Here is a 22,095-nt window from a genome sequence, read left to right on the forward strand (position 1 = left end):
AATGGTGGGAGAATTCAGGTTATTTTTAGGGACTGTGAAGAACTGCAAGAGAAATCAGGGGAGCAGATTGCTGTAGCCCTTTACTAGTTGTATGTGTTCTTGGATAGAGTTTCTCTATCCAAGAACACAGGGAATCCTGTGTTCCTGGATACAGAAACTCTATTCAAGAATAGGGATAGTGCTCCCTGATTGGCTGATGAAAGCTTTCCTCAACCAAACAGGGAGCACTATCCCTTTTCCTGAATAGAGTTTCTCTATCCAGGAACACAGCACTAGAGGTTTTGAATGGGGAGTCTTGTCCCCATTTAACCTCTAGTGCCGCAGATCGCACACTCAATGAATGCAACTGCGGCCGCATTTTTTTGGGAAGATCCCCGGGGCACTAGAGGTTAATAACCTCTAGTGCCACGGATCGCACACTGTTCTCAATGAATGTGACCGCGGCTGCATTCATTGAGAAGATCCCCAGGGCACTAGAAGCTAAATGGGGACAAGTATCCCCATTCATTCACCTTTAGTGCTCTGTGATTGGCTGGGGAAAGGAAAATCCTAATGACGCTTGGGCTGTCATCAGGATTTACTTTTCCTCAGCCAATCACAGAGCACTAGAAGTGATGAATGGGGAAACTTGTCCTCATTAACCCTCTAGTGCAGCCGTGAGAATCATCCTGTCATTGTGGGATAACCTTTAAAAAAATAAAAGTTATAGTTACACAAATCACATCCATTCAATAAATTACTTTAACATTCATTATTTTTTTAACACATTTTTTTTGGGTCGGGTCTATCCGAATTTAAACAGCCATTTTCGGGTCAAATATAAGGACAACCCGAATTCGAACACCAACTACTTGTGACCTAACCATGTAGTATGGCTGCTCATGGCACTACTGCACTGTGAAATAGATGACAGATAAAGGGAAAGACACTGAACTTTATTACGAAGATTTTGACACTGTGGATTTGGTCATTTGGATATTACATTATATTGTTGGACACTTTGTGTTATTTGGACATTATTCCATTTTGAAAGTTCTTTTTTTATTTTAGTAAACATTTGGAGTAGGGGTACATGTAAGGATATTGAATTATAGGGTTAGTGTTAGAAGGGTAGCACTGCACTATTTCAAGGTTATATGAGCACATTCACTGGGAGAATATATGCAGACAGATTAGAAGAGGATCATGCACAGCCTTGTTTTCAAAAAGCAGAGAACAGACTGTACAATACCACATTTACAGTAATTTAACTTCAGCAGTGTATTTAGCTGTATGCCTTCAGCTTTAATGATGGTATATGTTTTATAGTTTAGCTAGTGTAACTTTTGTTGTTTGCAAGCCAGGTGCACCCATTACATGGTTTGTTTATTACCAATCTAACATTAGTAACATAGCTAATTGAATTAGATGACATTAAAACAGCTTGCAAACACGCTGTAAACCCAACGTTACCCTAAGTGAAACCTAAGGGGTGGTTTGGACGCCAAACAAAACAAAGAGTTGGTTGGTTCAAATTTCAGTCACAGGTGAGATCACATTGAAGAGTTAAAATTCAGGAAGAAACAAAACTGATCATAACAATGCTGGCTTTGTACAGTCAGCAGAATATAGGCATCAATGATTACAACACACCTTACTCTTCAAGCACCATGAGCCGCTGCAGCTAATTCACAACCCTGGAATAAAAGACTCCAATATCACGTTACACTTTAAGTCTCGTGTTTGAAGTGAACACAAATGCTGTATGTATACCACTCGGTGCACATTCAATCTGTGTGATGGGTGCAGCGCTTTGCATTGTCCTGTCTACAAGATAACACCTGCCAGCAAGGTAGAAGTTATTATCTACTCTTGCAGGGTCTCTGAGAACTCAATACCTTCCCCCAGCTTTCACTACCTGATAGATGAGCACTTTGTTCTCTAAACTTTCATTTGTTGCTGTTGTGATAACCATCTGCTCGGATCCAGTATCATCCATCAGGTTAAAAGACCATGTCCATGAGGGTAGGGATTTGGACTGTTCATTCATTTGCAAACTATTACATTAATGTGCAACTATTAAATAATCAACACCATATATAATCACCTGTTTGTTAAAAAAACGTTTCTATAAAAACAAAGTACCGGTATTTATTTTTTTTTATTCTAGGAAAAGAGTTGTCTGCCTACATCTTACTTTGGCTTCAGTAATACCAATTAGTATTATTGAAGATTACTAATGAACTACCTATTACTAATGGATTCAATACTTTTGTGTTACTGACTTGTATCAACTATGCATTAAAAAAAAAATGTATGTCTGCTGGATCACTGGTGTACCAGAGAAATCCAAGGGGCTGAACTGTATGTTATGTTGGACTGTGACACAAATCAGATGGATGGATCAGAGCGATGGAAAAACCATGGATATCTATTTTCTCTACATAGTTTGGTGTGAAGAAAAGTGGGTAGTGTGCCCTTAAATCCTATCCGGAGTTGAGAATATCTCTATGCAAGGAGTGCGTTTGATACCAATCCCTTAATATATATATATATATATATATATATATATATAAACAGAAAATACTGTCTATGCAAATGTTTTTTTTATTAGGATGGATAAATAAAACAAGTGTTTTGAGACATAATATTTCAATACAAATATACATATATACCAGAGCATTTATTGTGCCAATATATAAATCTAAGTTTTCATTCTAACTTAAAGCAGCTTGTTGAGTACAAATTTTACATGGGATATCACTACAATACACATTCATCGCAATAAGGCAATCATATATACATTATTCTTTGTTTTCAAAGTTTGACAGCTGACCGATTTGCCGAAGAGACATGATATTCTGACGGACAGGAGACAAAATTCAGAATAGTAATCTACAATAAATATACATCTGCATCATTACAGAACATCTAAAAATTGATTAGCTTGCCCAAATCTGATAATTTGGTAATGGTTGAATGCTCTTGTGATTTTTTTGTATCTTGCACAGCCCTTAAAATATGGTAACACAATGTTGGACATCTAATTGATGTTACCATGCAACAGGAGGACTAACACTGGCAAGTCATGTTACAATCAGACTGCTTATTTTACAGTATGTGATGGTATAAAACGAGAATATCTTTAAATTATTGGGTTAGGCCTGATTGAATATTTTAAAACTCACCAAAACACAATTTCATACAATCTTATACACATTTTTCGATTGGATTTCTAAACATGTCCATGTATGCTTAGTAGGACAATTCAGTAGGTGCAGCAGGTGTGGCCAACAAAAAACACCAATTGCTATAGTAGCGTGAGTGAAATCCAGTTCAACAGATATATTGGGGAGGACATGGTATTTCACTTGAGCCTTCAAGTACCAACCCTCACCCAAAATACTCATTTTTTGTTTGACTGATTCTTTCTTTAATTTCAGATATAGGTTGTTTTAAGACATTAATGTCACAAAACTTTTCAAGACAAGTTGAAAAACTGCAACAAAAAAATGCAATGGGCCTTATTTAACAATATTTTTTAATTCAAACTTGCGTTTGTTGCTCTAAGTTTGGACAAAAATACCAGAAATTACAACTGGCATCCACCATTCAGCTTTTGTTTTTTAATGGCCATGAATGTTTAATTGCCTGGCTACCTAAAAGTGCTTCTGGATCTCTATTGAAATAGCTAGATCTTAATTGGTTTGCAAAGTACAACTCAAGGCTCCTGTGCAACAGCCCATACAAGTATCAAATTCATTTACTATGTGATGCACAAGCCTCATCAAGTAAGAGGAAAGAATGGACTGGCTAGCTGGTTGTTTATGCCCCCTTAACCCTTGCCATGACTAGCAGCAATAGCTCTCATTCATTCACTTGCTGCTTGCAATGGCAGGGGTTGCGGGCTGAGGGCCTCCAGCTAGCAGGTCAGTAGCCACTTCATGTGAATTTAGCCTTAGGGACCTGTAACTGATCAGGAATAAGTTGTGCACATTTTCTGACCACCCAGTCCATGTCCTGTTTTTCTGCCTATGCAAGGTAAGACAGGTGTGGTTATTTACCTAACAGGCCTGGGAAATGCAGAGCTTTGTATCCGAGGTTGAGAAGGAAGTTGTTCTATGTTTGCTGGTATTTCCCTGTCTTTTCAGTGACTGTATTTTTGTTTGTAGAGTTCAGACTGTGCTACAAAATGAGGTAGCTGGGAGCCAGACAGCTAATATTTGTTTTGCCATTATGTTTTTGTACACCTTGCAAATAAATGGCAGAGAGATGCCTGGAAATAACTGATCCACTTGCCAAATCCTTAATTTTGACAATTTATAAACGGGTTTCCTATTTAGAACAAGTACATTTTGGTTGCTACAAGTGAGTGGTGGTAGTCAGTTAGGTATATCAATGGATAATATATAGGAATTAGATGATCATTCATAGCGTAGATATAATACTGAAAAATAAAAAAAAACTGAAATTAGCTATTAAAACAAGGATTGCTAAAATTACATTTGTTTAAATACTGAAGTCTATTTAAAGATCAAATAATGACAAAATAAATACATTTTTCTTCTCATTGCTAAGTATATTTCATGCTTACTCATTCTTATTGATTATAGTTGCTTACAATTCCAAATGGTCCAGAAGGAATGGGATTTATAAGTTTGGTAATAGCCTGAGATGGGATTTTTACTTTTGTTATTGTAGGAACCACAGTCACCTTCATATACAATTAGACTGGTTTACCATAATTAGAGCAGATAAGGCAATTAGGTTGGAACCTTACTTTTAGCTATAGGTAAGAGGTCTAGTATTTTCTAGATTTTGTAAAGAGGTGTGAATGAAACCAAATAAATGAAAACTACAATTAAAAGAGCTCTTAAAGTAAACCTTTACTGGTAAAACCCTTGCCAAGCAAAGAGCAGATCTGTGTTGATATTTAGGTACCCTAAGGCAGCAGTTGCCAACCAGTAGTCCGTGCGAAAATTTTGGTTGTATGCGGCTCTGACCGATGCATCCCCGAGCAGGGTAAGGAGAAGAACTCCACTGGGAGGACGCACAGGCCAGAGCCGCGGACCACATCCCTCATGCAGTTCCCAGGCTTGGGGAAGTGGGCGGGCTGTGTCCCTGGACATAACCGGCCCACTCTCCAATTTCAGGCTCAGATCTGCGATGAGAGAGTGGGCAGGGCTTTGTCATAATGATGTCACTCTGGGGGAGGTTTCTCCCCCTTTAAGTGACACCCGCCTCCCCGCATATGCGCATTCGGAAGCCGGTGATTTTAGTGGTCCGTGGGACCGAAAAGGTTGGCGACCACTGCCCTAAGGTATACTGTACATTTTGTATTAGCAGAGAATGACACGGGTAAATTAACAGTACTAAGTACCAAAATTTTATGAGAACAAAGGGACTTTTTAGGTACTAATAAAATCATAAATATTAATTATTAATACTGTACTTTGCTGGTCTAATGATTTCAAAGTGAGTTCCAAAAAACAGTACTCAACCAATATAAATTTTTTACTAACAAACATAAATGACTCTCAATTTAACAATATACAACATCGGCAAAACCTTCAGTATTGTCCCCAGAATTGTTTTTTTTTTAAGCTCTGTGGGATGAAGATGTAGGCAAGTGGTAACCAGCAGTGCCAGGTTGTGCAGCTAAAAGGGTCTGGGGTAAACACTGATCCTACACAGGGTAATGTTCCATTGGTTGCTTTACTATCACCACATAATCCACTCATTGCATTTGAGCTTCCTCAGGAAAAACATTTATTGTGGGCTACAAGACAGTAGATTGTCAAAATACTTACCATCCTAGAATTACAACATAATAATGACTTACATAGGTGTCATATGGCAGTCTAAGGTCTTTAGGGTTGGATCAGAGAATAAACATGAGCCAAGAGCTTCTTAGGGGCGACAGGAGAGTAGGAACTAAATGCAAGCTAATAATCTTATGAAAATAAGGCAATATTATTTTTATTGTTATTTGCAGGGCCATAAAAGTCCAAATTGTTAAGAGAAGCCACTCAGAGAAATAATATGAATAGGTACACAAAAGCCACAACCAAAGTTTGAATTAAATACTTCTTACCAAATAGGCAGAGTAAAAGATATGACCACTGCAAATGAGGAAAGAAGCCTTCCCTATCACATAGAAGCAGCACAAACTGTAGCAATGCTAGCAGGTCCCTCAAGACGAAAAAGCACTGGCAATTAAGTGTGCAACCTCGTCCAAGGCCAATGGGGCGAACATCTGACGCAATATCTGTTAATGCTTCCATGAAATAGCTAGGGTGGTACCAGTATTGAGCTGTCAGCTTGGATGCCCTTTAAGCATCCTGGTTGCTCCTGGACTCAATTTTAACCATTAGACCAATAAACAAATGTTTTTAACTTAATATTTATGAATTTGTATAGTAATTAAAAAGTTCTGTTTATTTTTTTATGTTCATTCTCATCCTTTTTTTATTATTATTTATATAACCTATAATCCAGTCCTCTACAATAACATATAGAGCAGATTTTATTATAAACAGATAATTTTCCCACTCTTTGTAAAGTATTTCTTACTTATTTTACTGGCGTCTGTTAAAGAAATGCTAAAAAAGAGTGTGGATTCTAACCCTCAATAATTGGAGTTGTAAGACATTACCTGCTGACCACACAAAGTAAGAATGTAGCCCTCAAAAATATTCTAAAATTCAGGGTAGAGTAGAGTAGGTACAGCACTTTCCTTATCCTACATTGTAGTGTTTGGTTGCAGCAATTCTAAACACTGACATTTAGAAGGCAGAAGGACTATTGCTACTTAGCAGCAAAACTAATGCAATTAGGAGCAAAAAGCTAGGATACAATATTTTGCAGAATATGCACAGGAGCTTTGAGGAGTTCCTGGCAATACACTTAAAGGATAGACTAAGTTCTTAGGTTAGGTTATTTATTTTGCTTTAACTGATTTTAGCTGTATATGTTTATCTTATACCCTTAAAAGTAAGGTAAGCAACTATATAGGATAGATAGAAAAGGTTTGTGCATTAAAAGGTATCTGCCAGAAAAAGTGGCTGCAATTTTCTTAGAAAGCAGCCAGATTCTTCTTTTCCCACAAGCAGACAAAGCACCCAGAAACATTTTGTTTGTGTTTATTTTTTCAGTGGGAAAAACACTTTTTCCATTTATATTAAAAATGATAATCTGTACAAATTTATATGTAATATTTTTTTCTGGTGTGCTAGAAAGAAACCACATATTAAAATGTACAGCAATGACTTCTAGTTCTAAAACTTCTTAAAACACAAATGTAAAACTTTCTGAAATAAAATCAGTGCCAATAACAGAACATTTTATATGAAATTATACAATAAAGTAATCAGATAACATAGGCTGATAACTTCAAAAGAGTGAGGATCAAATGAATGTTTAAGAATTTAAATACATGTAATGGTCCCTGAATGCATGTAAAAGAAAAATAAGTGCGTGCAGCAGCAGAAGTCCAAGCTGTAGCCCTTGTGTGTGGTGTTGACCTGAACAATGATCTGTTACATATTTATGACAGTATGTGTAGTGATATTACCAAAAGATACTGATTCAAAATCATAAACATTTTTTGCTTCTTCAATAAAACAAGCAACAACGTGAACATGTATCATTCCAAAGTTGACCAGCATCAGCACCATGTTTTTAAAAACAATAATGATCATTAGGTCACTAGATATGTGCAGTTCATACATCCTTATCGGTGGTATTGCTGTCATTTCTTGGCCAAGGTCATAACACGGTAAGAGGACGAAGTTGTTCCAGTTGGGTTTCCAAGGCTATTCTCTCCTGATGGACTTCCTAAGAATTAAAAATAATACACTTAGCTGCAGGTAGGCCCAGTCCTATGAACATTACAGTATACATGGGAATATGGATTACTAAAGTCAACAATAGCTATGCAAGACTAAAAAATAGTGCAGTAAAACAATGCCAATGAATTACTTTTCAAGAACCCTCCACATATGAAAGCTTTTTTAAAGTGAGCACATGGCCTTAAACATTGAAGAACTTTTTTATCTAACAAGCAGTGAGTTTTAAAACTAGCCTTACTGAGGTCTGTAGCTGCAGGAATTGTATAGCCATTCATCCTCAAATTTCACATCAGCAGCACCACAATTGTTCTAGTCTTTCAGCAACTCAGCTTGATATCCTTCTACATTAGGGTTTGTAAGGATGCAGAGACACTACTGAGGTAGAACAGGAATGCGCCAAGCTGCATAGATACCCACTTGAAGTAATTCAGAGCTTCTGCTGTACATTTTGAAGATTAATTGTTCCACAACAATTGCAGCAATGAAAAACTTGGTTTAGGCCTCAGTTTACAGCTTGTGAATGTCTTTAGCCTGTTCACAGTTACACTATCTATATTGTGTTTATACATCCTATATTTTGATGTGACCAATCTAAGCATTGATACCAACAACAGATCAGATTATAGGATAAAAAGCTTGGATACATTTTTTTTATTCTTTTGTAAACAGTCAGGAACTATTGCATTTATAACAGGATATAGGAGGTTATTTCACCAAATACACACCAAAAACACACACATGCAGAGAACAGTAAGCTCAGAGATTGACATCCCAGGGCTGCAGGATAGCAGTTTAGAAAGTAACTTTAAATTCTGCTATATTGGACCTATATTTTAGGAGAATCTATGAGGTTTATAGGTTTTAAAACTCATGTTTTATTTTAATTTGGGAAATAAATACACATAATCTTTGTTTCACAAACAAACATTCAAACCAGCTTTTTTTCTTGTTCAACTCTTTGACTCTAATGAAGAGAGTCTATTGATGGAATAGGGAAGGTCAATAAATCACTGCTTTAAATTATTGTGTGGCTAAGTTACAGCTTTAGTTATTGAGCTTTGTAAGCAACAGTCTTTTATCAATGAGCAATAGGCTAAAGAGAAATGGTCAATTGTATACCAGGAGGAAGATAATAAATAGATATTTTTAAGAAAACCTTTATTCAATCCCATGTACAAACAAGCACTTACTAAGTTTACAAGTATAGTGGCACTATCTTTATGCAAAAGCACTGGTGAACAAACTTGACTCTTGGCCTTTAAGGTAAAGCCCCATATAATACATGGTTACAAATATGACCTGACAAAAAGAGTACCCTAAATAGGCCTTAAGTTTATTTTTTTTAGTTTTTTAGTAAAGCGGAAAAAGCCCAAGCATGTTCTCACAGTGTAAATGAGATCTGGAAAGCATTTCTCACCTTCAGTTGTTGTTGAAGTTCACTGTTCAGCCTGGCCAGCACCGCATTGGCTTCCTTGTTTTTACGAATGGCTGTCTGGATGGCTTTCTTCTGTTTGGAAGGCTGCCTGAAAAAGCGGATAAGAGCATCAAGACGTATCCAAAGACAGATCTACTGGTGCCAAAAGACCACACACCCACCAAAACATATGTTAATAATTACCTGACAATGCGGGGGCCACAACACATACTGAGATGTCAAACACTACGCCCATGAATTCAGTGAATAAAAGCAGTGCCCCTAACCATGCCATGTGTTGAATTAGATCTTATCAGGATAGCAAATACTGTTCTCTGTTAGGTTAGATTATTACTTTATTAAACATTTCAGAAGCAGCATATTACTTAGTGGCACACAGTCAAAGTGAAATCATTTCCTACAAGTCTAAGCCACAGTAATACATCTTTTTTCCCCTGACAGTAACGCCTTTCTACAGTTCTAACATTGGTTATTATCCTCACCTTTGGTCAGGGCTTGGTTATGGTTTGTAATCCCCGTAAGCGCCATGTGTCTCCTTGTTTAATTTAATTGAAGATCTACATCATGACTTTGCTGAGTCTGTGGGATTTATTTGCAGTTTCTTTAATGGTTTTAATCACTGGGCTATGTCCCAGTCAGCATGCTGGTTAACACAGCCTGCCTATGGTGCAACATCTATTCATTGCAGATATGCTTTACCCACATTCAGCAAAGCATCTCTCACTATAGCTAATGGCTGCAATAGCCTAAGGGATATAAACTATGCCCATTTCCTAGAATAGGGATAATCAGCAATAATCAGGCTTTTTGTTCGCTGGATTAAACTAGGTTGCCGTCAGATGGAGATAATGTGCTCTTGCAGATCAGTCTAACAAAGTGCTGGTCAGCACATCCAGGACAACATGCACAGAGCTGAGACTGCTCTTTCTGCAGAACTGAATGGGTTAAAGGAGATGCATAGTGAGGTTTAGTTAAGAGGTGTTAGGTAGATGTGAAAATCTTCCTAGGACTCACACTTTAATAAAATTATTGGCTGCTAAAGAGAAGGGGAACCAAGGCCAAGAATTTTTTTCAAATGGAAAAGAAAAATCACATCTATAATATACAGAACAAGTACTAAGAAATAATATTACAAAATGTGAACACACACATATACTCTTATGTTCTTAGCAGGATCAGATACACTCAGGGAAATATCTACACTGTGGTTAGTTTATTCACAACAGGGCTATTTTAATAAGTATTAAGTTATTTGACTCTGCTTATCCAGAGAGGCAGAGGCATTATGAATATGAAAGGTGATTAAAATAAATATATATATCATCAAGTATTTACATTTTTTTATCCTTTGTTGGAATTGTTAATGAATGCTGATTACAGTGAAGAACAGTGAATATTTCCAAAACCTTCACATTTAAAATAATAATTAGTTCATTACTATATTGAATAATGGTTTCCATAAAAACAAATTAAGTCTTTGAAAATAGATATTTCGGTTCTAAATTGATGATGACTAGCTTGCTTCTTTTGCCTATTGTCTTTAAAACCGAAAAACATCACTGGTGTTATTTAGATGCCTGGCTTTCTAGCTCAACTCATCCACAGTGGTTATTACAATATGGCCCTGTTATTTTTATTATGAGGAATGCAAATGAGGACAATAATTTTCCTGATGAAACAATATATTATTAAATGAAAAATGTATTTTGTGTTTAGGTGTAAATCCTTCAGAACACATAAAAGGTATTATACCAGTCACCTTATGAAATTTTGCTGGCCCTCTGAAAAAATGTATTATTTTCATTACTCAAACTGGGCACACATAAAATCAAAATATAGGTCAAAATATTACTGCAGGTATCTAGATAATGTTTGTTCTACAACACATGTTCATGTACACCCATTATGAATCCCACCCATGTGTTCTGTGATGTAATAAAATACACACACTGAAAGAAAACCTAAATGTGATCACTGCTAACACAATTAAGAACCAGGACTTCATAGAACAGCATGTGCTGGAAGACATTCAGGCAAACAGATTAGAGGAAGTTCTGATGAGTGAAGCCTACTTATTCATTATGCGCTTTAAAGCCCACATTGAAGAACAAATATCAGATATAGTCATCCAAGTGTTATTATAAACACAGAAATGTCAATGTGCTTCATTTCTTAAAATGTGTAAACAAGGGGAATAATATTATTCAACAATCTTTCTATGCAGTGCCAGTGACAGACGGAGTTCCTTCTGGCAGAACTATCTAATAGCCTACATAGATCTCAATATTTATTGAAGATTTCAGATTTGTCTAGCACATGTCTGAAAGCAGCAGGCTAGTATCAAAAAGGAACTTTAAAGGGGAACAATCACCTTTTTAAATGTTTTAAGACATAAATGGTAAATACACACAAAGAGATTATTTAATTTAATACTGTTTTTTTATTACCAGTATTACAAATACTATAACAATATTGTGAATACTGTCAACACTTCCTATTGGTATCAACCGCTGCCGATATCGTTGTTACAATGCAGAATATTTAGTAAATGCAGAGTAACCATTTCTATTGCCATGGGTGTACTCCAACAGAGTATGAGGTAGGGAAATATGTTTTTAGGTAAATAAACACATGAAGATCTTTTCCTGAAGGGTGGAAGGACACACAACACAAAGCACACAGGTAAATGAGGCCAGTAACAACACACCACTAATAGCAGACAACTTATGGCTGACCATCCACCCTGGATAGCACTGTTTCAGCGCTAGAAACCCTGGGGACTGGTCAGGAGCTTTACAAAGTTGTAATTGTAGTTGTAAAAATAGTTGTTACTAATTGGTCTCAATTGACATTTCATCATTTATCAGGCTACTGATTCAGAAGCTATCAGAACTCTCTCGTTCCACATACACTTTGACGCTTATCCTCGAGGTGACAATAATTTCTTATTAAATGTGTATTCATTGAAAGCACACATTGTATTTCTTCTGTATTGTAATCTGGTATGAATACTTAAAATCAACTGAACTCTATAAGCTTTGCCCCAAAAAAATAAATGCAGAGGACGAATGACTAATCACCAATATTTCCTGTAGCATTCCATTAAAAAGTATTTTGCTGTGCTGCACTGTGACTGTGCAGAGGAGACCATCTGGGTAGAGGCATACATTTCCTTTACCAAAGCTTCCATGAAAGAATAAAAGTGAGCAGTACATTAGTGGCATCATAAATTATCACTTCAAACCTTCTGAGATTAGCAGTCAGAGACAGAAGTGCCTTAGATCTTACACTGCAGATATACAGCTACGAGGCAGCTATTTTTCAGGAAGAATTTAAGACAAAAAGTACATTTTCAAGAGAAAATAAATATTCTCCATAACTATTTGACTTCAGTTCTATTGTATATGTGGTAAAAATCACTGTCTAGTAATAGTGCATCTTTCATTGTGCCTTTCAAATAATATAACCTAACTTTTAGTGGTTTTGGTACTACAGTGTGTGGTCGGCATTCAAAATATAACCCCTAAAGCAATCAATTCCTGTTGGTGGTACACTGCAAATCTTGTGACCTGTATTCTGCAGAGCAGCAGTCTGGGGCATAAGCAAAAACTACCTGTAAGTTCTTTCAACATATTTGAAGCCTCACAACATTTTCACTTTATAGCCCATGCTTTTAGCGTAGCAGTTTTGGGCTTTGAAAAATGTTTTTCTCCTGAAAAAAAAAGGAAAAAAGGAGTCTCCTTTTCCTTACTCCAAGGCTCTTACATTGTTTACATAGCTGGGCACCATCCACACCCCTCAGTACAAGCTACCTTACACAGACTAGTGGTGAGGAAGAAAGAGGGTATGTCTGACAACATCTGTTAGGTTAAGAGTGCAATGTCAGATTGATGCCTATGGAATTGCACAGTTACACTCAAACTGACTAGCCACTATAAGGTAGTGGATGTCAGTAATAATATAAACATCAAAATCCACCAAGTGAGATCTGGGCTTATAACCATGTCGCTTAGCATGCTAGGTGATGGCTAGGGGGGGTAAACCTTATTCCTAAATAAAGTCAAGGATACAGTAAAATAGAAACTGCTAACAAATGCAAGATCCTCAGTGAAATACCAGCATTTTACTTCATGCTGCAGTGTTCCCATGTCTGTCGTTTCATGCAAAGCGACTTGATTACTTTGCAGACCAAATGGTGACACTCGAAGAAAGGTCAGCATGAAACCAGTTATTTATGGCAAAAGAGAACTGTGAGGGAACTCCAGTGTGTAAAAAGGAGGTCAGTGTCATGAACTGGATAAATCAGCAGCGTGCAAAGCATAACATATTTCACAGCTGAACACCAACCTACAGAAGCTAATTACCAGGGTTTATTTTTACAGAACTATAACTATAGTGTAGCAAAAATGATGAATGTCTGGACTGCAAATGAAGTGTGGAAGACCAAGCTTTACGTACTTTTGGATGGCTGGATGTGACTTTAAAGATGCTGTTGATGAGGTCACATTTGATGTTGCAGACAAATCATGATTTTCCAGAACTTGGCTTTCTGGGTGGAATTTTCTTCGTAATGGTTTGGTTGGTGGTTGGCTAAGGACTATTTCCTTCAGGAGATAAAAAAAAGATGAACGTAAGCATTAAGACATACATACATCAAATAACATATGTCTTGCACAAGAACAGTTTCTGGGTAATACTGTATGTGTTTAACCCTGTGGCATTGTTGATCTTGCATCTTGGAGTTTTATTCATACCAGGAGCCTTATTTAAAAAATATGTATGTTCCTCTAACATTTGCATGGATTTAACTCTCTAAACTAACTCTCTAAACCGAGAAAAACATGCTGAAACGATAATTCCATTCTATGTCTAGTGTACATTAACCCAATCACTAAAATTTCATCCAAGGTCTACCATTTTAATGCAATGCAGCCACCTCTAGAGAGCGTATATAGAAAAAAATGGCTGCAGGACATCAGTGGAACTAAGATGCAAAAAGAAAGTTAAAAAAAAATGTCTACAAGACAAAATAGCAAATGTTTATTATACATTGTGCTTTTGCAAACTAAATGTCATTTGGCTACTTTTTTTAAAAATTCTCCTTGTTACACATTTAGCTCTACATCTAATTTAAGCGGTCATGGTGGTTTTGTGGCTGGCACTCTGGCTTTGCAGCAACAGGGACCTAGGTATGAATTTTGGTCAAGAACACTCCTTGTATAGAGTTTGTATTTTCCCCTTGTGTTTGTGTTGGTATTCTCTGGCTACTCTGGTTCTTCCCATATCCCAAAAACATACTGGTAGGTTAACTGATATTTCACCCAAAAAACTGGCCTATGTTAAGGATATTCGATTGTAAGCTCCTCCAAGGGACAATTAGTGACAGGTCTATGCACTCTGAATAATATGTTAGAACTAAATAGATACAAAATAATAAAAATGCAAAGAGATTAGAATAAAATAACTTTAAAAAAAAACTGTTACCTACAAGAAAAGCAAAAGAGATGTCCACTGCCATAACATCAATTCAGTGCCTGTCTAGCTATCCACTATGTATATTGAGTTATGTATTTGCTCCCTCTAGAGGTCATATGCCATCATTTCATATTACTGTTTATCAAGTAACCTGAATTCATCACACAGTTATAAAAGAAGAAGGTCTCATGGTTCTTCTAACCATAATTCATTTTTTATGTATAAATGGCATGGAAAACATCCAGTATAAAGAACCAGAGTTGGTGGGTCTTGACCTTTCACATGTTTTTCCAATAATCTCTAGCTAGTTCACATCTTAAAGACCAAATCCAGCCAGAACAGTAAAAAAATGCTGCCCATAGCTTCTTACAAGAGTGTGACAACTACAATCTCCTATTATATGTGTCATGTCAACAGGTAGTAAGGGGAAATCATACCATACGTGGTCCCAGACAGAACATATACAGTTAGGTCCACAAATATTTGGACAGAGACAACTTTTTTCAAATTTTTTTTGGTTCTGTACATTACCACAATTAACAACTCAGATGCAGTTGAACTGCAGACTTTCAGCTTTAATTCAGTGGGTTGAACAAAAAGATTGCATTAAAATGTTAGGAACTTAAGCCTTTTTTACACAATCACTTCATTTCAGGGGCTCAAAAGTAATTGGGCAATTGACTCAAAGGCTATTTCATACAACATGCGGTCATAGGAGCTCTCCATGCAGGTGAAACAAGCCATTCCTAAGCTGCAAAATCAGAAAAAACCCATCCAAGAAATTGCTACAATATTAGGAGTGGCAAAATCTACAGTTTGGTACATCATGAGAAAGTTTGGTACATCATGAGAAAGAAACAAAGCACTGGTGAACTCAGCAACTCCAGAACACCTGGACGTCCACCGAAGACAACAGTGGTGGATGATCACAGAATCATTTCCATGCTGAAGAGAAACCCCTTCACAACAGCCAACCAAGTGAATACCACTCTCCAGGAAGTAGGCGTATCGATATCCAAGTCTACCATAAAGAGAAGACTGCATGAAAGTAAATACAGAGGGTGCACTGCAAGGTGCAAGACACTCATAAGCCTCAAGAATAGAAATGCTAGATTGGACTTTTCTCAAAAACATCTAAACAATCCAGCACAGTTCTGGAAAAACATTCTTTGGACAGATGAAACCAAGATCAACCTTTACCACAATGATGGCAAGAAAAAAGCGTGGAGAAAGCGTGGAACAGCGCATGATCCAAAGCATAGCACATCATCTGTAAAACATGGCGGAGGCAGTGTGATGGCTTGGGCGTCCATGGCTGCCATGGCACTGGGACACTAGTGTTTATCCATGATGTGACACAGGACAGAAGCAGCCGAATGAATTCTGAGGTGTTCAGAGACATACTGTTTGCTCAAATCCAGCTAAATGCAGTCACATTGATTGTGAGGCGTTTCATAATGCAGATGGACAATGACCCAAAACATACAGGCAAAGCAACCCAGGAGTTTATTAAAGCTAAGAAGTGGAATATTCTTGAATGGCCAAGTCAGTCACCTGATCTGAACCCAATTGAGCATTTCACTTGTTGAAGACTAAACTTCGGACAGAAAGGCCCACAAACACACAGCAACTGAAAGCCGCTGCAGTAAAGGCCTGGCAGAGCATTACAAAGGAGGAAACCCAGCATCTGGTGATGTCCATGAAGACTACAGGCTGTCATTGCCAGCAAAGGGTTTTCAACCAAGTATTAAAAAATGAACATTTTATTTTCAGCTTCTTAATTTGTCCAATTACTTTTGAGCCCCTGAAATGAAGTGATTGTGTAAAAAAAAGACTTTAGTTCCTCATATTTTTATGCAATCTTTTTGTTCAACCAGCTGAATTAAGAGCTGAAAGTCTGCAGTTCAACTGCATCTGAGTTGTTTCATTTAAAATTAATTGTGGTAATGTACAGAACCAAATTAGAAAAAAGTTGTCTCTGTCCAAATATTTATGTACCCAATTGTAATCTTCAAAGGAATCTAAATGCTCCACGTCATACCAAAATGTCAAAATAATGCTCGGCCTTATTATTCTACTTTTATTTATTTCCCTAAACTTTGTCCTCTTATGTATAAAGAGCGGTTAAATTGTACAGCAAGGCAAACACAAGGGACAGAACGCCTACTGAAATTCTGTGCCTACTGCTACTGTATATTCAAAAACTAAATATCAATATTATTAGCCCTTATTAAAATTCTATTCAAAAGTTTATTTCCTATATTTCACTAGAACAAATTTACCTTGAAATAGGTCAGTAGTGTAGAAATGAGGGGTAGTCAGATGCAATATTCCTTTATACATTTACAAAATCATTGTTCTTGGTCAAATTATCTAAAGCCATCTAAACAATGAGATCACAATAATGTTTTACAAAGATGATATCCAAGATGGTTTAGTTTTAATAAACAAGAAAGACCTGATTTCTTTTTTGGGGAAAGGTTAACTTAATGAATGTAGTTGTATGTATTTCATGTGGGTCTGTCACCTAAGTAGAACATTATTGTGATGGTGATCTCATTGTTAAGGTAACTGCTTAGGTTTCAGATAATTTAATCAATGCAATGATTTGTACATCTATAAAGATCCTTGCCTTCTGCTTTCCCCCCATGTAAAAAAATAGCAATATTCCAGGTCAAAATTTGTTGGTGAAGGAGCTTTGTGATGTCATTGTGTTTAAATCAAAAAAGTTTTATTGAACACTGCAGAAAAAAGGTTTCAGTGATGCAGCTCAAGCTTTTTTATTGTGGATGTCTGGGAGGGAGAAGAATCCTGGTGGAGCCAGGCACCTGCAGGTATTCTCTTTGAAGGCTTATCTTAGTTCAGTTGTGTTTGAAAAGTTCATTTGCAGTATTGCGTGACAATGATGTCAAGTTTATAAAGGGAATGCACAATATATTTTAGAAACCTATTAGATTGGCTCAGAAGAAAATAGAAACCTAAATTAGTCGGGTGATTACCATTAACTATATAATATTTTGGAAAAAAAGTATTATTACATGATGATTTTAAAAGCACCTCTCAAAAAAAAGCTAGCCATCAGATATTATTGGACCCTATCTAATATTCTAATATACAGAGAGGAAACGTTAGGCACCATAGTATCAGACAGGGTATACATGTCACTAACTAGAGCCTCATATATCATGATTACAAAATAAAAGAACAAGCCCTGCTTGGAAAAAGAGCTACAGTTGTTATTATTTGACAAATGTCCCTGTACAAACGTTTATGTATCTAGTATGAACATCTCTGTCAATTATGCTTAACTGACCAAGGTAACAAATCTTTCTGTGAAATTTGAATTTAGAATAGCCTTAAGATCAGTAAGTGACCTGGTGTGCAAAAATCATTGTGTTCAAAGCTATCTTGAAATTTTAAACCTGGTAAATATTTTCAGAATCTGAATTATTTTTCAAATGTAGTGGTGTGACCAATGGGCATGTCTTTCCCATGAACTGAAGTCAAACAATAACACACCTCATTACAAACTTCATAACAAAGTGATCAGTGTCATGTGAGGAATCCCCAAAGGACAATGCATCAAATGACCATGAACCCTTTGAAACAGGGATATGCTATTCAGTTTCTTCTGCAGGCAGTTCTAATATGCAGAAACCAGAGGTGATGGAAAATGTCCCAAATTTAGAAGTTAGCTGGATAAAGGAAAAACCTAAATTAATTTCACATTTTATTTCCCAATTAGACTGTAAAATCCTTAACAAACCTTCACACCTTTTGCAAGGTGCTGCGGAATATTTTGACACAAAAGCCTCCGATCCAGGATTTATTGGAACTGAAGAGTTCCTTTAGAGGTTTCTAGAGGTTCCATAAAAATTGGGCACGTTGACCTCCCATCTAATGGTTTCTGCATACCTTCAGTGGCAACATCTTTCAGATTAGAAACAAATGACAGCATGAAAGGCATGCCTCTTTGTTTACAGCTCAGCAGGTTTTTCTGATCAACAGCTGCAATAACCAGCTACTGATGAACTTACCTGCTTAGCTGAATGTATGCTGTAATATTTAAAGCTTCCCTTTCATTCTGGCATTTCAGAAACATTAGAAGTCCATCCCTTTTATCATTTTAGACTTTAACATTCTGGTGTGGCACTTACATACTAATGTCCTCTACCAATATTCTTATAGCATTTTATTGGTCTTCCCATTGACCACCATAATAAAAGGCATTCTTCCCACTGATTACCAAAGTAAACGTATTTCCACTACCAGTGTAAAGGTCCATACAAAAATTGCTCCAGGGTAAACAGGTTTACAAATATTCAATAATTAATATAAATATATAAAAAAATATTATTAAAAAGTTACACTTTGGAATTCTATTTTATATTATGATTATATTGTGAAGGAGGGACTGGGGATATTGGTTCTCCTGTCTTCAGCAGACTAATAGGATGTCAGCCAAGACAAAGTCACTTAGCCTAAAGAATAGCTTTTTTTTTTTATTTTTTATAAAATTACATTTCTTATGTCAGAAACATATGCAGACTTGTAAACCTATGGAAGGGTCCACTTTAAGGAGAACTTAATATAGTAGTAGATGGTATTAGCAATGAAAAACAAATATTACTTTTACTCTCCACAAACCTACTTTTTTGGCAGGACTGCTCTCTTCTGTCTGCGGCAGGATTTTATTTGTCTGCGGATGTAATTCAATCTCTGTGGCTCGTTCACTCTGTGAAAACAAATCACATTTGGCTTCAAAAGAAAAATTTATAGCAAGAATGTTCAATTAAACATGCGGTAAAAAAAATGTGTAATTTACTCAAAGAAATACTGTGATGCTGTAAAATGGATGCTACAGGAATATACTGGAAGGTTAAATGGCTTTCAGCCAAATTGGACTATTTTATGTAACCGTGCTGGGAACATTAAAGAGTTCTCTATCAAGAAAAGGGACTCATGTTAAAAGTTCAATATTCTTTTTTTATTCTATTCTTTTTGAAGTATTGTACTAAAATACAGTGCTGTATAGAAGTAAAACAAATATACTTTATACAATACATAGCAAAAGAAAAAACAGACACAACAATATTGAAATCAATCTTATCAAAAATGTTAAAACTAACAAAAATGAAATCAGATATCTTTTTTACAATACACTTAGAACACATAGAAGGGATGAAGATAGATTTGCTGTTTTCATGGGTTTTAAGTGAATACCCAGGATTAATACTTTTGGCTAAAAACTTTGAAGGTTCAATGCTAAAACTCAGTAAGTCTTAGAGAAAGCTTATCGGGCCAGCTATCCCACACAGTAAGCAAACCCAGTCTGTTTATTCCCTTCGGTAGAGTCACTTGCAGCAGAAAAAAGGGTTCAAGTAACTAGCTGTCGGTCCTTTGATCTGCAGCATTCCCTGGTTACCTTTAGCCATGCATGTGCCTGTCTCAGCATCCACAAAACCCACACTGAGACACAAACTGAGGGATTTTGGAATATGTGCTGCAACTAGTGAGCACAGTAGTTCCTGGCAATGATCTTGCCCTGCCATTGGCTACTGGTCCTTTATAGCCTCTCCCAGGCATCTGTTGCTGTTGTAGCATTTAGCCTGGCTAACCTGCTACTGGTGTTTGGATTACCTGCAGCAGAATCTGCCTGTTTCCTGTGATTGCTTGCTGCCTGGACCTACCTTTGCATGGGACCCCAACTACTCTACTTAGTCTTTACCCTTCGATACCTTGTTTGGCTGACTCACAAATGTTGTATGACCCCAGGCTCTGTTTCCTGTGCTTGACTATCCTATTCTGCAGCATCTGTAGATTGCCATATCATAGGTGGTAGTTAGCAACTCTTCATTTCTCAGTAAAGCATATATATTTGTTTGGAAAGTTGGTTTCCTGCTGGGGAACCTAATATGCCATGCTGAGCTTACACTCTGAAAATTCTAGTTTGCCTGGCTGTGATTATTGATCCAGTGGATTAAGACTTTAAAATGCCTTCCCAGATCAATTCTGCATATTAGCTGTATTGATTGTACTCTAAACTTCTCCTACTGAATTTTTGTTTTTGGTCAGTTTGGCCCCTTTGCAGGGTAATAAGTAAGAAGATTACCCTCCCCCCCCTTCCCCAACACAGATGGGGTGTGCCAAAAGATTCAAGGAATGATTTGCAAGCTAAACCGAGGCAATATTTTCTTATCCCTACAAATAGATTGTACTTTTATTCCCCTGAAATCTTTCCCTCCCAGTAAAACTTTGTCTTACTAAGTTTGGAAACCCTATAGGTGTTCTCTAGAAAGCTGCAATTACAGATGTGCAATGCCATCTGATGATGATTCATTCTGGCTTTTTTTCTTTTATTATTGTGGTGAGCTAACCTGGGACAAGCATGCAGCCAGTGGCATGAACACCTGATGCACATACTTTTTCAGCTCCCATAGATGTATACTTGTATAGAAACAATAATATTAACAGACCCAGCAACTGTAGCTCACAAATTTTTTATTGTAACAGAGGGCATGTGCAGAGGAAGGGAACTATGCATACAAGGGAACCTGCCCCTCTTTATGATCAGCTCCCCAGGGCCCGGTCTTTGCTAGGTTTCTTTTTAGCACAGCTGTCAATACCTCTGACCAGCAGTCCTAGCCCATTCTATTGTGTCCACGGCACATTTAAATGCAAACCCACAGCCAATTCATATGCAAATCCTTTACCCCCTCCAAAGAAGGCTAGGGGAGTGAGACAATATAGCAAAGCAAGGGCATGGTGAATTAGCAATAGAAAAACAGACAAGTCCAGAGAGATACAGAAGAGTAGACAAGAAGAGAGGTTGGCAAAACAAGGCAAAGGTCATACAACAGTGAGTAAAACAGGGGGTCAGGTCATAAAAAGGAAACAGTTTTCAACAATTACACTGGCAAGAACGACTAGTTCCAGCATTCTTTTTGAAACTGTATGATGTCCGTACCATGTATGTCCCTTTACATTTACACGTCTCCCCTTAGGGTTCCTATAGATTTTACATCCCTGCTTAACAGATTACTTTTAATTAATACTAATTCTTTAACCATATGATGGTTGGCATTTGTAATGAAAAATCAAATGGACCAGTCTAACTCTATACAGTTCACCGAAGACAGTAAGCTGCACATTTTGGACAGAGAAGACAACTGGTTCACAAGAGATGTGAAAGAGGCCATCTATGTCAAACAACCATCCCAAAAAAAGGGGGTGATGGACACCACCTATCACTTACATATAATGTTGTAACATCTTTACACTGGCATTTTGGCATCTTCAATCAATCAACTCAAACAATACATCAAACCAGATTTTCCATCATGTTTAAGGTGATTG

The 22,095-nt window shown here is 36.9% G+C and overlaps 1 protein-coding gene across 1 annotated transcript in view; it reads right to left on the reverse strand.

The window, feature by feature from the left end:
• Positions 1-2,563: 2,563 nt before the first annotated feature.
• REPS2 (RALBP1 associated Eps domain containing 2) overlaps positions 2,564-22,095 on the reverse strand; it is a 71,418-nt gene continuing 51,886 nt past the window's right edge. Inside the window, exons 17-20 of the mRNA XM_072406704.1 lie at positions 19,391-19,474; positions 13,723-13,868; positions 9,247-9,352; positions 2,564-7,815 (exon numbers count right to left, since the gene is read on the reverse strand). Coding sequence (XP_072262805.1) covers positions 7,747-7,815; positions 9,247-9,352; positions 13,723-13,868; positions 19,391-19,474 — 405 coding nt within the window. The 3' untranslated portion in view covers positions 2,564-7,746. The remainder of the gene's footprint in view (positions 7,816-9,246; positions 9,353-13,722; positions 13,869-19,390; positions 19,475-22,095) is intronic.

Source organism: Pyxicephalus adspersus, chromosome 1, assembly GCF_032062135.1.
Source record: "Pyxicephalus adspersus chromosome 1, UCB_Pads_2.0, whole genome shotgun sequence".
NCBI lineage: Eukaryota > Metazoa > Chordata > Amphibia > Anura > Pyxicephalidae > Pyxicephalus > Pyxicephalus adspersus.